Here is a 17513-nt window from a genome sequence, read left to right as displayed (position 1 = left end):
GAATACGGAGGTGCAGAGGCAGTTCAGTGTTCTCATGCATGAGTCACAAAATGTTAGTGAGCAGGTACAGCGTGTAATGAAGGCTAATGAGATGTTAACCTTTTATTAGGAGAGGAATTGAACATAAAAGTAAGGATGTGATGCTTCATTGTTGCAGCGCATTGGTGAGACTATCTTGAATACTGTGTGCAGTTTTAGTCTCCTTATTTAAGGAAGGATGTAAATGCAGTTCAGAGGAGGTTTACTAGGTTGAAACCTGGAATGACCAGGTTGTCGTATGAGGAAAGGTTGCACAGACTGAGTTTGTTTCCACTGGAGTTCAGAAGGGTGAGGGGTGACTTAGTTGAAGTACATAACACCCTGACCGGTCTTGACAACAATACTGTCTGCTTTCCCCCTCCCCTTCCTTCAAACCCTGGAATTCAGATTGAGTCACTTGTGCAGGAGCCAGATGATCTCCAGAACTTAATCGAGTGGGCCATTTATTATAGGTGCAGTTATGAGCTATTTGACAATGGGAGCATCACAAACAACCCTAATATTCTCCTGCTACAATCTTCACCTGTGAATCTCAGACATTCTTTGTGAATGTGGCTCTTTAACTCACTGGCTGAATTCACTGAACTATTACACTGTAGATGCAGAAACCTTTGACGAAGGAACGGCAGGGACTTTGTCATAATCATGGTTATAGTGCAGAAGTAGGCAAGAGCTGAAACGAAGGAGAAAATGCTGGAAAATCTCAGCAGGTCTGGCAGCATCTGTAGGGAGAGAAAAGAGCTAACGTTTCGAGTCGTTCGTTTCAGATTCCAGCATCCGCAGTAATTTGCTTTTATCCAGTTATTTTAAGCAGGTCAGAGCTGTTGGATTTCTCGAAGCAAATCTGTTTGCAGTTCTAGGTGGCTCATTTTCAGAGGGATATTGGACTGATGCTACAGTAAAAATTCACATGTCGCAATCATAGTTTGAAATGTTAAAAGGATTTAAGAATTTTTCAATTAATTTTTAAATAAATTTAGAGTACCCAATTCATTTTTTCTAATTAAGGGCCAATTTGGCGTGGCCAATCCACCAAGCTTGCACGGGAAGAATATGCAAACTCCACATGGACAGTGACCCAGAGCCAGGATCGAACCTGGGACCTCGGCGCCGTGAGGCCGCAGTGCTAACCCACTGCGCCACCGTGCTGCCGAATGTTTCTATTAATGCATGGGATGTAGAATGGCCAGTATTTTCTGCCCATCCCTAATTACCCTCGAGAAGATGGTGCGTTGTGTCGTGGCTTGCTTAGCCATTGAAATGAAAAATGAAATGAAAATCGCTTATTGTCACAAGTAGGTCAGTTTGGAGCCAACCACATTGCTGTTAGTCTGGAGCTGCATCTCTGCCAGACTGGGTAATTATGGCAGAATTGCCTCCCTCTAGGATGTTTTTTTTAAAATAAATATTTTATTGAAAAATTTTGGTCAACCAACACAGTACATTGTGCATCCTTTACACAATATTATAACAACACAAATAACAATGACCTATTTTATAAACAAAAAATGAATAAATAATAAATAACAAAAATGAAAACTAACCCTAATTGGCAACTGCCTTATCACAAGTAACACTCTCCAAAAATATAATTTAACAGTCCAATATATAATTATCTGTCGCAACGACCTATACATATTATACAGTATATATTAACAACCCTGAGAGTCCTTCTGGTTCCTCCTCTTTCCCCCCCCCCCCTCCCCCGATCCTGGGCTGCTGCTGCTGCCTTCTTTTTTCCATTCCATCTATCTTTCTGCGAGGTATTCGACGAACGGTTGCCACCGCCTGGTGAACCCTTGAGCCGACCCCCTTAGAACAAACTTAATCCGCTCTAGCTTTATAAACCCTGCCATGTCATTTATCCAGGTCTCCATCCCCGGGGGCTTGGCTTCTTTCCACATTAACAATATCCTGCGCCGGGCTACTAGGGACGCAAAGGCCAAAACATCGGCCTCTCTCGCCTCCTGCACTCCCGGCTCTTGTGCAACCCCAAATATAGCCAACCCCCAGCTTGGTTCGACCCGGACCCCCACTACTTTTGAAAGCACCTTTGTCACCCCCATCCAAAACCCCTGTAGTGCCGGGCATGACCAAAACATATGGGTATGATTCCCTGGGCTTCTCGAGCACCTCGCACACCTATCCTCCACTCCAAAAAATTTACTGAGCCGTGCTCCAGTCATATGTGCCCTGTGTAATACCTTAAACTGAATCAGGCTTAGCCTGGCACACAAGGACAACGAGTTTACCCTGCTTAGGGCATCTGCCCACAGCCCCTCCTCGATCTCCTCCCCCAGCTCCTCTTCCCATTTCCCTTTTAGTTCATCTACCATAGTCTCCCCTTCGTCCCTCATTTCCCTATATATATCTGACACCTTACCATCCCCCACCCATGTCTTTGAGATCACTCTGTCCTGCACCTCTTGTGTCGGGAGCTGTGGGAATTCCCTCACCTGTTGCCTCGCAAAAGCCCTCAGTTGCATATACCTGAATGCATTCCCTTGGGGCAACCCATATTTCTCGGTCAGCGCTCCCAGACTCGCGAACTTCCCATCCACAAACAGATCTTTCAGTTGCGTTATTCCTGCTCTTTGCCACATTCCATATCCCCCATCCATTCCCCCCGGGGCAAACCTATGGTTGTTTCTTATCGGGGACCCCCCCAAGGCTCCAGTCTTTCCCCTATGCCGTCTCCACTGTCCCCAAATCTTCAGTGTAGCCACCACCACCGGGCTTGTGGTGTAGTTCCTCGGTGAGAACGGCAATGGGGCTGTCACCATAGCCTGTAGGCTGCCCCCTACAGGACGCCCTCTCTAATCTCTTCCACGCCGCTCCCTCCTCCTCTCCCATCCACTTACTCACCATTGAAATATTAGCGGCCCAATAATACTCACTTCGGCTCGGTAGTGCCAGCCCCCCCCTATCCCTGCTACGCTGTAAGAATCCCTTCCTCGCTCTCGGGGTCTTCCCGGCCCACACAAAACCCATGATGCTCTTTTCAATCCTTTTAAAAAAAGCCTTCGTGATCACCACCGGGAGGCACTGAAACACAAAGAGGAATCTCGGGAGGACCACCATCTTAACCGCCTGCACCCTCCCTGCCAGTGACAGGGATATCATATCCCATCTCTTGAAATCCTCCTCCATTTGTTCCACCAACCGCGTTAAATTTAACCTATGCAATGTGCCCCAATTCTTGGCTATCTGGATCCCCAGGTAACGAAAGTCCCTTGTTACCTTCCTCAACGGTAGGTCCTCTATTTCTCTACTCTGCTCCCCTGAATGCACCACAAACAACTCACTTTTCCCCATGTTCAATTTATACCCTGAGAAATCCCCAAACTCCCCAAGTATCCGCATTATTTCTGGCATCCCCTCCGCCGGGTCTGCCACGTATAGTAGCAAATCGCCCGCATACAAAGATACCCGGTGCTCTTCTCCTCCTCTAAGTACTCCCCTCCACTTCTTGGAACCCCTCAACGCTATCGCCAGGGGCTCAATCGCCAGTGCAAACAATAATGGGGACAGAGGGCAACCCTGCCTTGTCCCTCTATGGAGCCGAAAATATGCAGATCCCCGTCCATTCGTGACCACGCTCGCCATCGGGGCCCTATACAACAGCTGCATATACACCCATCTAACATACCCCTCTCCAAAACCAAATCTCCTCAACACCTCCCACAAATAATCCCACTCCACTCTATCAAATGCTTTCTCGGCATCCATCGCCACTACTATCTCCGTTTCCCCCTCTGGTGGGGGCATCATCATTACCCCTAACAGCCTCCGTATATTCGTGTTCAGCTGTCTCCCCTTCACAAACCCAGTTTGGTCCTCGTGGACCACCCCCGGGACACATTCCTCTATTCTCATTGCCATTACCTTGGCTAGGATCTTGGCATCTACATTTAGGAGGGAAATAGGTCTATAGGACCCGCATTGTAGCGGGTCCTTTTCCTTCTTTAAGAGAAGCGATATCGTTGCTTCAGACATAGTCGGGGGCAGTTGTCCCCTTTCCTTTGCCTCATTAAAGGTCCTCGTCAATACCGGGGCGAGCAAGTCCACATATTTTCTATAGAATTCGACTGGGAATCCATCCGGTCCCGGGGCCTTTCCCGCCTGCATGCTCCTAATTCCTTTCACCACTTCTTCTACCTCGATCTGTGCTCCCAGTCCCACCCTTTCCTGCTCTTCCACCTTGGGAAATTCCAGCCGATCCAAGAAGCCCATCATTCTCTCCCTCCCATCCAGGGGTTGAGCTTCATATAATTTTTTATAAAATGTCTTGAACACTCCATTCACTCTCTCTGCTCCCCGCTCCATCTCTCCTTCCTCATCCCTCACTCCCCCTATTTCCCTCGCTGCTCCCCTTTTCCTCAATTGGTGTGCCAGCAACCTGCTCGCCTTCTCCCCATATTCGTGCTGTACACCCTGTGCCTTCCTCCATTGTGCCTCTGCAGTGCCCGTAGTCAGCAAGTCAAATTCTACATGTAGCCTTTGCCTTTCCCTGTACAGTCCCTCCTCCGGTGCTTCCGCATATTGTCTGTCCACCCTCAAAAGTTCTTGCAGCAACCGCTCCCGTTCCTTACTCTCCTGCTTCCCTTTATGTGCCCTTATTGATATCAGCTCCCCTCTAACCACCGCCTTCAACGCCTCCCAGACCACTCCCACCTGGACCTCCCCATTATCATTGAGTTCCAAGTACTTTTCAATGCACCCCCTCACCCTTAGACACACCCCCTCATCTGCCATTAGTCCCATGTCCATTCTCCAGGGTGGGCGCCCTCCTGTTTCCTCCCCTATCTCCAAGTCCACCCAGTGTGGAGCGTGATCCGAAATGACTATAGCCGTATACTCCGTTCCCCTCACCTTCGGGATCAATGCCCTACCCAGCACAAAAAAGTCTATTCGCGAGTAGACTTTATGGACATAGGAGAAAAACGAGAACTCCTTACTCCTAGGTCTGCTAAATCTCCACGGGTCTACACCTCCCATCTGCTCCATAAAATCTTTAAGTACCTTGGCTGCTGCCGGCCTCCTTCCAGTCCTGGACTTCGACCTATCCAGCCCTGGTTCCAACACCGTATTAAAATCTCCCCCCATTATCAGCTTTCCCATCTCTAGGTCCGGAATGCGTCCTGGCATCCGCCTCATAAAATTGGCATCATTCCAGTTCGGGGCATATACGTTTACCAAAACCACCGTCTCCCCCTGTAGTTTGCCACTCACCATCACGTATCTGCCCCCGTTATCCGCCACTATAGTCTTTGCCTCGAACATTACCCGCTTCCCCACTAATATAGCCACCCCCCTGTTTTTTGCATCTAGCCCCGAATGGAACACCTGCCCCACCCATCCTTTGCGTAGCCTAACCTAGTCTATCAGTTTCAGGTGCGTTTCCTGTAACATAACCACATCTGCCTTAAGTTTCTTAAGGTGTGCGAGTACCCGTGCCCTCTTTATCGGCCCGTTCAGCCCTCTCACGTTCCACGTGAGCAGCCGGGTTGGGGGGCTTCCTACCCCCCCCCCCCCCCCCCCCCCCCTTGTCGATTAGCCATCCCCTTTTTCCAGCTCCTCACCCGGTTCCCACGCAGCTGTATCTCCCCCAGGCGGTGCCCCACCGCCCGTCCTCTCCCATACCAGCTCCCCCCTCTCCCCAGCAGCAGCAACCCAGTAATTCCCCCCTCCCACCCCCACCCCCCGCTCGATCCCCCGCTAGCGTAATTACTCCCCCCATGTTGCTCCCAGAAGTCAGCAAACTCTGGCCGACCTCGGCTTCCCCCCCGTGACCTCGGCTCGCACCGTGCGACGCCCCCTCCTTCCTGCTTCTCTATTCCCGCCATGATTATCATAGCGCGGGAACCAAGCCCGCGCTTCTCCCTTGGCCCCGCCCCCAATGGCCAACGCCCCCCCCCCCCCCCCCCCCCATCACCACCTGTGGAAGAGAGAAAAGTTACCACATCGCAGGATTAGTACATAAAACTCATCTTTCCCCCCTTTTTAGCCCCCCACATTCGCCCCACCACTTTGTTCAAACGTTCTTTTTAATAACCCGCTCATTCCAGTTTTTCTTCCACAATAAAAGTCCACGCTTCATCCGCCGTCTCAAAGTAGTGGTGCCTCCCTCGATATGTGACCCACAGTCTTGCCGGTTGCAGCATTCCAAATTTTATCATCTTTTTATGAAGCACCGCCTTGGCCCGATTCAAGCTCGCTCTCCTTCTCGCCAACTCCGCACTCCGGCCTTGATAAACGCGGATCACCGCGTTCTCCCATTTACTGCTCCGAGTTTTCTTTGCCCATCTAAGGACCATTTCTCTATCCTTAAAACGGAGGAATCTCACCACTATGGCTCTGGGAATTTCTCCTGCTCTCGGTCCTCGCGCCATCACTCGGTATGCTCCCTCCAACGGACCCGCCGGGGCCTCTGCTCCCATTAACGAGTGCAGCATCGTGCTCACATATGCCCTGACGTCCGCTCCCTCGTATGCCCTGTATATCGTCCTCATTCTCGGCTGCCTTTGCCTTCACGACCCGAAGCTCCCGCTCCTGGGTCTTTTGTTCCTCCTTTAGCCCTTCGATCGCCTGTAGTATCGGGGCCGACAGCTCTTTCTTCATTTCCTTTTTTATCTCTTCCACACAGCATTTCAAGAACTCTTGTTGTTCAGGGCCCCATGTTAAACTGCCACCTTCCGACGCCATCTTGGTTTTTCTTGCCTTCCTTGCCGCTGTTCTAAAGGATCCACTGCAATCTGGCCACTCTCTCCTCCTTTTTCCATCCGTATCCAGGGGGGATTCCCTTCTGGTTTACCGCACAGTGTTTTTAGCCGTCAAAATTGCCGTTGGGGCTCCTATCAAGAGCCCAAAAGTCCGTTTTACAGGGAGCTGCCGAAACGTGCGACTCAGCTGGTCATCGCTGCACCCGGAAGTGACTCCCTCTAGGATGTTAATAACCAGATGGATTTTTACAGAAGGTGGTAATGTCATGTTCACCATTTTTTCTGATTTTTGTTAACTGAATTCAGTTTGTGTTGCCAGATTGGCTAGCTCATTTTGGTGATGATCTGGCTCCTGTACAAAATGTCTCCACCTGAATTCCAGGGTTTGAGGGAAGGATGAAAACTGACAAGAATTTAGAAGTTTGTTAATCCAGGCTTCCGGATTGCTAGTCCAGTCACAAAACCATTGTGTTGTCATAGCCAAGCTGTATGCCACTGATTTTAACACTCAAACTGACTAGGTCAGCCCAGTATGGGTACTAAGTGGGTGAGCAGTGGAAGATTGTCTTCTCACTGTTTGATGAATCATTATTAACGACTTGAATTGCGCAAGTGGTAGGAGGAGCTGGGAGGTGAGATAGAGGATGGTCTATGGGCAGACGCGTTGAGTCGAGTCAACACGTCCGCAACATGTGCCATGCTCAGCCTGATACAATTTAAGGTTGTTCACCGGGCTCACGTGAGCATATTCTTTGGGGTGGTAGACAGGTGTGCAAAACGTGCGGGAGGACCAGCGAACCATGTCCACATGTTCTGGGCACGTCCGAAGCTTAGGGGATTCTGGGAGGGGTTTGCGGACGTCATGTCCACGGTGTTAAAAACAAGGGTTGAGCTGAGTCCAGAGGTGGCGATTTTCGGGGTGTCAGAAGACTCGGGAATCTAGGAGGAGAAAGAGGCAGACGTTCTGACCTTTGCTTCCTTGGTAGCTCGGAGACGGATGCTATTAGCATGGAGGGACTCAAAGCCCCCGAAGTCGGAGACCTGGCTATCGGACATGGCTAGCTTTCTCTGTTTGGAGAAAATCAAGTTCGCCTTGAGAGGGGTCACTGTTAGGGTTCGCCCGGAGGTGGCAACCGTTCGTTGACTTCTTTGCGGGAAAGTAATCGCCAGCAGACCGGGGTGGGGGGGAAGAGTAGTTTAGAGTAGGGGGTCAATAAGGGTGGGACCTGTACGAGAGGTAAATGTCTTTTGCACTATGTTTATGGTTTCATGGATTTTGTTTATTTTGCTGTTACGATACCAAAAAATACCTCAATAAAATGTTTATTAAAAAAAAAAATAACAACTTGAATTGATCACACACTGAACGAAGGAAGAAGTTTTAAAATTTGTCACGAGGTTACAGGAACATGAAATGCTTTGCCATGAATGGCTGTTGAGTTCCAGGCTATTGCATCATTTAAGATGAGAATTCAATTGAAAAATTATGAAACTTTAGAATTAGCACAGGGCCAAGATGCCAAATAGCTGCCAATCTAGTTTTAGTTTCTGTGACTGCAAGAGCCCTTTTGAAAGTGGATTGATTTGAGTTGGTTTTGTACATTTGCTCATTTTTGGCTTAAGGAATAGGTGGAGTTCTAATAATAATAATGGAGTTCTAATTAAATCTCTGCAGGTCATATACCAGAAATTATTCAACCTAGAAAATTCACTCTTTCAATCCCACTAAAATCCTCATCAAAACCAATTTGCCTTGTTTTGCAGGAAGTTTATGAACTGCTGAGCGAGTATGATCTAAAATACTGTTTTGTGGACAAATACAAAGGAACAGGTGAGTGCCCAGCTCCCAGTTCTGTCACCAGGTGCCTGATTTTCAGACACGGCTACGTTAAAACTACTTGAACAAAAAAACAGGAAATGCTGGACAATCTCAGCAGCTTTGACAAAGAGCTGAAACGTTAGCTTCCTTTTCTCTCGTCAGAGGGCGTCGCACCTGCTGAGTTTGTCTAATATTTTTTGTTTCAGATTCCAGCTTCCGCAGTAATCTGCCATGAGGTTGTTCGAAGTTTGTGATGGGATCAAGCCATTCTGAACACTGGCTCATACAGTAAACCCCTCATCTTCAAATAAAGCGACCTTATTTTTGTGTCTGATTTTCTGGGTCAATTATTTTGACCGTTTATCATTCTTGGTGTAAAGGTTTTTCTTGATATTTTGTTTTAAATTTCCTTTTCACTAATTGCCACTTGTTCGGTTCTGTATACATTGTGTACTTTTAAATATTCATGTGAAGTTACCTTGTCTTCCCTTTTAATATATTATCAATTTAGGTTTCACCTAAACCCTCCTCTTCCAGACTGGCGAGGTTAAAGCTCTGCAATCCACAGCCACTGTTATTCCTCTTTGCAATCAAAGCCGTCTGTTTCCTTTTGCACCCTTTCCGAGCTGAGGAGTAAGCTATGACTGTGTGCTTCTTCCAAGTTGAGGGAACATTTGTTCCATGATTGTTTGCATGTATCCCAGCGTACCACAGTCCATTGCTATGTAGGAAATTGCCACAGGGATATTGAGTCAATTTGCTAATACTGGATTAGGGAGCTAGAGGAATACTGAGTCAGTTTGCTAACACTGGATTAGGGAGCTAAAGGGATATTGAGTCAGTTTGCTAACACTGGATTAGGGAGCTGGAGGGATATTGAGTCAGTTTGCTAACACTGGATTAGGGAGCTGGAGGGATATTGAGTCAGTTTGCTAACACTGGATTAGGGAGCTAGAGGAATACTGAGTCAGTTTGCTAACACTGGATTAGGGAGCTAAAGGGATATTGAGTCAGTTTGCCTACACACTGGATTAGGGAGCTAGAGGGATATTGAGTCAGTTTGCTAAAACTGGATTGGGGAGCTAGAGGTATATTGAGTAAGTTTGCTCACACTGGATTAGGGAGCTAGAGGAATATTGAGTAAGTTTGAAAACACTGGATTGGGGAGCAAGAAGAATATTGAGTCAGTTTGCTAACACTGGATTAGGGAGCTGGAGGGGTATTGAGTCAGTTTGCTAAAACTGGATTGGGGAGCTAGAGGGATATTGAGTCAGTTTGCTAAAACTGGATTGGGGAGCTAGAGGTATATTGAGTAAGTTTGCTAACACTGGATTAGGGAGCTAGAGGAATATTGAGTAAGTTTGAAAACACTGGATTGGGGAGCAAGAGGAATATTGAGTCAGTTTGCTAACACTGGATTAGGGAGCTGGAGGGATATTGAGTCAGTTTGCTAACACTGGATTAGGGAGCAAGAGGGATATTGAGTCAGTTTGCTAAAACTGGATTGGTGAGCTAGAGGAATATTGAGTAAGTTTGCTAACACTGGATTAGGGAGCTAGAGGGATATTGAGTCAGTTTGCTAACACTGGATTAGAGAGCTAGAGGGATATTGAGTCAGTTTGCTAACATTGGATTAGGGAGCTGGAGGGATATTGAGTCAGTTTGCTAAAACTGGATTGGGGAGCTAGAGGGATATTGAGTCAGTTTGCTAACACTGGATTAGGGAGCAAGAGGGATATTGAGTCAGTTTGCTAAAACTGGATTGGGGAATCATAGAATCATAGAAGTTTACAGCATGGAAACAGGCCCTTCGGCCCAACCAGTCCATGCCGCCCAGTTTTTTACCATTAAGCTAGTCCCAGTTGCCCGCACTTGGCCCATAACCCTCTATACCCATCTTACCCATGTAACCATCTAAATGCTTTTTGAAAGACACAATTGTACCTGCTTCTACTACTACCTCTGGCAGTCCATTCCAGACACTCACTACCCTCTGAGTGAAGAAATTGCCCCTCTGGGCCCTTCTGAATCTCTCCCCTCTCACCTTAAACCTATGCCCTCTAGTTTTAGACTCCCCTACCTTTGGGAAAAGATGTTGACTATCTACCTTATCTATGCCCCTCATTATTTTATAGACCTCTATAAGATCACCCCTAAGCCTCCTACGCTCCAGGGAAAAAAGTCCCAGTCTATCCAGCCTCTCCTTATAACTCAAACCATCAAGTCCCGGCAACATCCTAGTAAATCTTTTCTGCACTCTTTCTAGTTTAATAATATCCTTTCTATAATAGGGTGACCAGAACTGCACACAGTATTCCAAGTGTGGCCGTACCAATGTCTTGTACAACTTCAACAAGACGTCCCAACTCCTATATTCAATGTTCTGACCAATGAAACCAAGCATGCCGAATGCCTTCTTCACCACCCTGTCCACCTGCGACTCCACCTTCAAGGAGCTATGAACCTGTACTCCTAGATCTCTTTGTTCTATAACTCTCCCCAACGCCATACCATTAACTGAGTAGGTCCTGGCCTGATTCGATCTGCCAAAATGCATCACCTCACATTTATCTAAATTAAACTCCATCTGCCATTCGTCGGCCCACTGGCCTAATTGATCAAGATCCCGTTGCAATCCTAGATAACCTTCTTCACTATCCACTGTGCCACCAATCTTGGTGTCATCTGCAAACTTACTAAACATGCCTCCTAAATTCTCATCCAAATCATTAATATAAATCACAAATAACAGTGGACCCAGCACCGATCCCTGAGGCACACCACTGGTCACAGGCCTCCAGTTTGAAAAACAACCCTCTACAACCACCCTCTGCCTTCTGTCGTCCAGCCAATTTTGAATCCAATTGGCAACCTCACCCTGGATCCCGTGAGCTTTAACCTTCTGCAACAACCTACCATGCGGTACCTTGTCAAAGGCTTTGCTAAAGTCCATGTAGACAACGTCTACTGCACTACCCTCATCTACCTTCTTGGTCACTCCCTCAAAAAACTCAATCAAATTTGTGAGACATGATTTTCCACGCACAAAGCCATGCTGACTGCCCCGAATCAGTCCTTGCCTCTCTAAATGCTTGTAGATCCTGTCTCTCAGAATACCTTCTAGCAACTTACCTACTACAGACGTTAGGCTCACCGGTCTGTAGTTCCCAGGCTTTTCCCTGCTGCCCTTCTTAAACAAGGGCACAACATTCGCCACTCTCCAATCTTCAGGCACCTCACCTGTGGCTGCCGATGATTCAAATATCTCGGTTAGGGGACTCGCAATTTCCTCCCTAGCCTCCCACAACATCCTGGGATACATTTCATCAGGGGAGCTAGAGGAATATTGAGTAAGTTTGCTAACACTGGATTAGGGAGCTAGAGGGATATTGAGTCAGTTTGCTAACACTGGATTAGAGAGCTAGAGGGATATTGAGTCAGTTTGCTAACATTGGATTAGGGAGCTGGAGGGATATTGAGTCAGTTTGCCTACACACTGGATTAGGGAGCTGAAGGGATATTGAGTCAGTTTGCTAACACTGGATTGGAGAGCTAGAGGAATATTGAGTAAGTTTGCTAACACTGGATTAGGGAGCTAGAGGGATATTGAGTCAGTTTGCTAACACTGGATTAGAGAGCTAGAGGGATATTGAGTCAGTTTGCTAACACTGGATTAGAGAGCTAGAGGGATATTGAGTCAGTTTGCTAACATTGGATTAGGGAGCTGGAGGGATATTGAGTCAGTTTGCCTACATACTGGATTAGGGAGCTAAAGGGATATTGAGTCAGTTTGCTAACACACTGGATTAGAGAACTAGAGGAATATTGAGTCAGTTTCCTAACACTGGATTAGCGAGCTAGAGGGATATTGAGTCAGTTTGCTAACACTGGATTAGAGAGCTAGAGGGATATTGAGTAAATTTGCTAACACTGGATTAGGGAGCTAGAGGAATATTGAGTCAGTTTGCTAACACTGGATTAGGGAGCTAGAGGAATGTTGAGTCAGTTTGCTGCCACTGGATTGGGGAGCTCGAGGAATATTGAGTCAGTTTGCTAACACTGGATTAGGGAGCTAGAGGGATATTGAGTCAGTTTGCTAACACTGGATTAGGGAGCTAGAGGAATATTGAGTCAGTTTGCTGACACTGGATTGGGGAGCTCGAGGAATATTGAGTCAGTTTGCTAACTCTGGATTGGGGAGCTCGAGGAATATTGAGTCAGTTTGCTAACACTGGATTAGGGAGCTAAAGGGATATTGAGTAAGTTTGCTAACACTGGATTAGGGAGCTAGAGGGATATTGAGTCAGTTTGCTACCACTGGATTAGGGAGCTAAAGGGATATTGAGTAAGTTTGCTAACACTGGATTAGGGAGCTAGAGGAATAATGAGTCAGTTTGCTGACACTGGATTGGGGAGCTCGAGGAATATTCAGTCAGTTTGCTAACAACGTATTGGGGAGCGCGAGGAATATTGAGTCAGTTTGCTAACACTGGATTAGGGAGCTAGAGGGATATTGAGTAAGTTTGCTAACACTGGATTAGAGAGCTAGAGGAATATTGAGTCAGTTTGCTAACACACTGGATTAGGGAGCTAAAGGGATATTGAGTAAATTTGCTAACACTGGATTAGGGAGCTAAAGGGATATTGAGTAAGTTTGCTAACACTGGATTAGGGAGCTAGACGAATAATGAGTCAGTTTGCTGACACTGGATTGGGGAGCTCGAGGAATATTCAGTCAGTTTGCTAACACTGGATTAGGGAGCTGAGGGGACATTGAGTCAGTTTGCTAACACTGGATTAGGGAGCTAGAGGAATACTGAGTCAGTTTGCTAACACTGGATTAGGGAGCAAGAGGAATATTGAGTCAGTTTGCTCACACTGGATTAGGGAGCTAGAGGGCTATTGAGTCAGTTTGCTAACACACTGGATTAGGGAGCTAAAGGGATATTGAGTAAATTTGCTAACACTGGATTAGGGAGCTAAAGGGATATTGAGTAAATTTGCTAACACTGGATTAGGGAGCTAGACGAATAATGAGTCAGTTTGCTGACACTGGATTGGGGAGCTCGAGGAATATTCAGTCAGTTTGCTAACACTGGATTAGGGAGCTGAGGGGACATTGAGTCAGTTTGCTAACACTGGATTAGGGAGCTAGAGGAATACTGAGTCAGTTTGCTAACACTGGATTAGGGAGCTAGAGGGATATTGAGTCAGTTTGCTAACACACTGGATTAGGGAGCTGGTGTGCTCTCCACAGAGGGAGGTTTTGACCCTGTTCTGTTGATTCCCTGGGATGCTCAGTTTCATGTCTTGTCTGAACTCTGGCCTCTTGAAATTTATAATCTTTTAATGAATACTGAATGGACTTTGGATTTGGTGTAGTCAATTTATCTTTTATAAAGTTGTAATTTTGCCTTCAAAGTTGCAATTTAATGTGGGAGGGGAAAGGAATTTAAGGTATCAGTAGCTCGTCATTGGCGAGAAGTTGTGCAGTTGTGATGTCCGTAAACTTGTGTACTCCAGATTTAGACTGGTTCAGTGTTGGACCTGTCTGTAATGCTGTGTCTGCCATGCAGTGATTCTGTCGTTCAGTTGTACCTGTTACAAACCTTGAATTGTGAATAATCATTTGATTGAGGATAACTAAACTGAAATGAGAAGCTTGATGGCCAAGGGAGCAATGTTTGCTGAACAGTTTTTAGTAGTAAAAAAAAAAAAAAAAAAATTTTTTTTAATGCCCCAAGATATCTAACCTCCTCTTTGAGATTCCTGCATTCCTCAATACTGGCCTTTTGTGTTCTCCCCTCCTCCTTGGACAGGTTCTGGATAGTCAAGGGGGTCGAGGGTTAGGTGGGGGGCAGGAAAGTAGAATTGTGGCCTCAATCTTGTCAAATATGATCTTATTGGATAGTGGATCAGGCTCAAAGGGTCGAATGGCCTCTCCCATATGATCTTCCTTCGTTCCACCTGGGCCCTACCTCTGGAATTCCCTCTCTAAACCTCTCCTTTAAGGCAGTCTTTAAAACCTTCCTCTTTAACTTTTTTTTCTTTTTCTTTTGAAAGCCTTCCTCTTTAAGGCTTTAAGACAAGATTATCTCTCCTTGGTCTCAATGTTGGCTATTGTCTCAAAAGTCACAGTGCTGGTGAGTGCAGACCTGTGTGGGTTTGGCACAACAGTCATTTCCATAGCCCCTTCCCTTGCTGCCTCGCACATTTGAGCACTGTCTTCAGAGGTGCATTCCAGCATTACCGAGGGCAGAGAAGAGTCAGAAGCCAGTGGCATTAACTTGTCTTTTCCGTGTTTATTTCCAGGTTTTGTCACTTTATTGAACAGGGATCAAGCAAATGATGCCATTGAGAAGTTTCACCAATCGACACTCCGGGATCGAGAAATTTCAGTCCAGCTGCAGCCTACGGATGCTCTGCTCTGCATTGCCAATCTGCCTCTTGCCTTTACTCAGCAGCAGTTTGAAGAACTGGTGCGGCCTTTTGGAAACCTGGAGCGATGTTTCCTTGTGTACAGTGAGGTTTCCGGACATTCCAAGGGGTACGGTTTTGTGGAATACATGAAAAAAGACTCCGCTGCCCGTGCTAAATCGGAACTTCTCGGAAAACAGCTGGGTACAAGAACCCTCTATGTCCACTGGACTGACGTCAATCAACTGACTCTTGATCTCATTCATTCCAAGTGCCTGTGTGTGGACAAACTTCCACATGATTATAAAGACCTGAAGGCATTCAGCCAAGCCTTCAGCAACATCTACGAGCCAACATATTGTCAGGTATGAGCAATCATGGAAAGTCTAGAGCCTTAAAATCTTGTAGTCCATGCACAGTCTGATCTTTTCGGGGTCACGAGTTAAGGGTTCTCTTTACATTATTGGAAGATCAGTCGTAGCCACCCCACATTGACCTGAAGAATATCTTGGGGAAAATGCTGCTGGTCAGCCAGAGGTTAGAGAACTAATGCAATGCATATCTTTAATTTCCTCTTTCTCCCCTCCATCCCTCTCTCGGGAGCCTCCACTTTTGGTTCTGCTGGCTACTGATGCTCATCGCTTGTTTGTTAATTACAAGTTTCAGTTTCTCTTGAACTAGAATATACAGCCACGGTTATAAAAGTAGCATCTTAACTGCTGTGTGTGTGCCGGTGATGGGCTTACGCTTTGTTTTTGCTCCTGTCTTAGTTTGCCCCGCTCCACCCTTTTACTGATTGTTTGGACCAGACGGTTTTGATATGACTACATCTGTCCTTGCCAATCACAGTTTTCTTTCTCCTCCAGTCCATCCAACATAATATCTGAAACTTTGAGCTGCTGCTTCTTTGTACATTTTGGCCACGCCTGGGTTTAGGCTCTTCTGTAATTCCTCTTGGTGCTTTACCCTTCATAGATATTAGTGCCAAACAAGGTATGCTTCAAATTACTTTGTTCGCTGCTATTATTTCAGATTAATGCACATTTCAACCTTTTTAAACCTGTATTGTGAGGTGCAGCATTTTGATTCTCCAGTCTTGTCGTGATGTTTCTACTCTAGCTCTGTTTTCTAACATACACTGCAGCTTCTTTGGAAACTGTGTCTTGGGAAGATGAAGGATCTAGATGTGTGGAAGCTAACCCCATAATAAGCCAGGAATTGTAAATAACTGAAGGTTTATTCTATTTGTCGGGTTCCTCTGCAGATGCAGTGAAGTGAATAAGAAACAATTGTAAAGAGAACCTGTTAAACTCAGCCAATACCTTTCTCTGTACCACTGATTCCACAGTCAGTTAGTTAGTGCATATCCATGCTTTCGATCTGGACATAATGAGGTAGCATGCACCGAGATTGTCCAGACTGATAACTGCTTCCTGCATGCTAATGTACATCAAATGCTGATTCATCTGTGCTGGTGCAATAACGCTTCATTTATAATGCTGCAAATCTGACCTAGAAATATGCTGGAAAAAGTTAGTAGGGCTGTCAGCAACTGTGGCAAGGGAACACACAAAATAGGAGTAGGAGTAGACCAGGAACAGAGTTAACATTTTGAGTGCCTTGTCAGCTAACGGTTTTGCTGAATTTAACACTGGGCTAAATCGCTGGCTTTGAAAGCAGACCAAGGCAGGCCAGCAGCACGGTTCAATTCCCGTACCAGCCTCCCCGAACAGGCGCCGGAATGTGGCGACTAGGGACTTTTCACAGTAACTTAATTGAAGCCTACTTGTGACAATAAGCCATTTTCATTTCATGACTTAACTCTTGTGAAACGGTTTGAGTTGCTGAACGGTTTGATGATTAATACTGATTTGCTCTCTGCTGTTTTGTGCCGTGGGGCAAGTTAAATTTGAAAAAATAATTTGCACTGAATTGCCAGGCATCCTGATCCCCTCCAGAAGAATCTGGTTAATTTTAGTTGTACGTTGGTCTTTTTTGTGTTCTCTTGTTTACAGACTGTCTGAAGCAAGTATCCTTAACTGGAAATGTGTGACATGATGGGGAGTGTTGGACACAGTTAACTGTTCAATGACCTGGAGCATCTGAGATTTCCAAATTTATGCAGGATGTCTATTCTCAGGCTTGGTGTTAATTGCAGATTTTGACTTAAGCCATTGAAAGTTACTGGTGGACACCGTAACTCCTTTTTTACAATATTGGAGATTCAGTGGCAAATTGCCTTATTCCTGAGTTGGCAGTTGTGTAGCACTTAAAGCAGGATGTTTGTTCCACCTTGTCCAAAAACTATATTCATCTTAATAAGTTATAAACTTCAAAAGCCTCTGTCTTCGTGGCATTCGGATCAGACCTACTGCAGTGTTCAACATGATGCAATAGACCGGGCAGCACCTGTGAATCTGAAGTGCAGAAGACTTTGTGCTTTTGGAGAGAAACACAACCATCTTGATTACCTGTTATTTATTTGTTCTTTTTCTCTTCACCATCTTCCCATACGT

The 17513-nt window shown here is 46.1% G+C and overlaps 1 protein-coding gene across 2 annotated transcripts in view; it reads left to right on the top strand.

Annotated features, from left to right (window-relative positions):
- Window positions 1-17513, top strand: part of raver1 (ribonucleoprotein, PTB-binding 1) — a 51899-nt gene that overhangs the window by 13379 nt on the left and 21007 nt on the right. For both annotated transcript variants that reach the window (XM_072490830.1, XM_072490831.1), the window contains exons 2-3: window positions 8526-8592; window positions 14893-15362. In XM_072490830.1, the coding sequence (XP_072346931.1) occupies window positions 8526-8592; window positions 14893-15362 (537 nt within the window). The remainder of the gene's footprint in view (window positions 1-8525; window positions 8593-14892; window positions 15363-17513) is intronic.

The sequence above is a fragment of the Scyliorhinus torazame genome, chromosome 27 (assembly GCF_047496885.1).
Source record: "Scyliorhinus torazame isolate Kashiwa2021f chromosome 27, sScyTor2.1, whole genome shotgun sequence".
NCBI classification, from domain to species: domain Eukaryota; kingdom Metazoa; phylum Chordata; class Chondrichthyes; order Carcharhiniformes; family Scyliorhinidae; genus Scyliorhinus; species Scyliorhinus torazame.
Note: the sequence above shows the minus strand (reverse complement) of the source record. Positions and strands in the feature narration are given on the sequence as shown.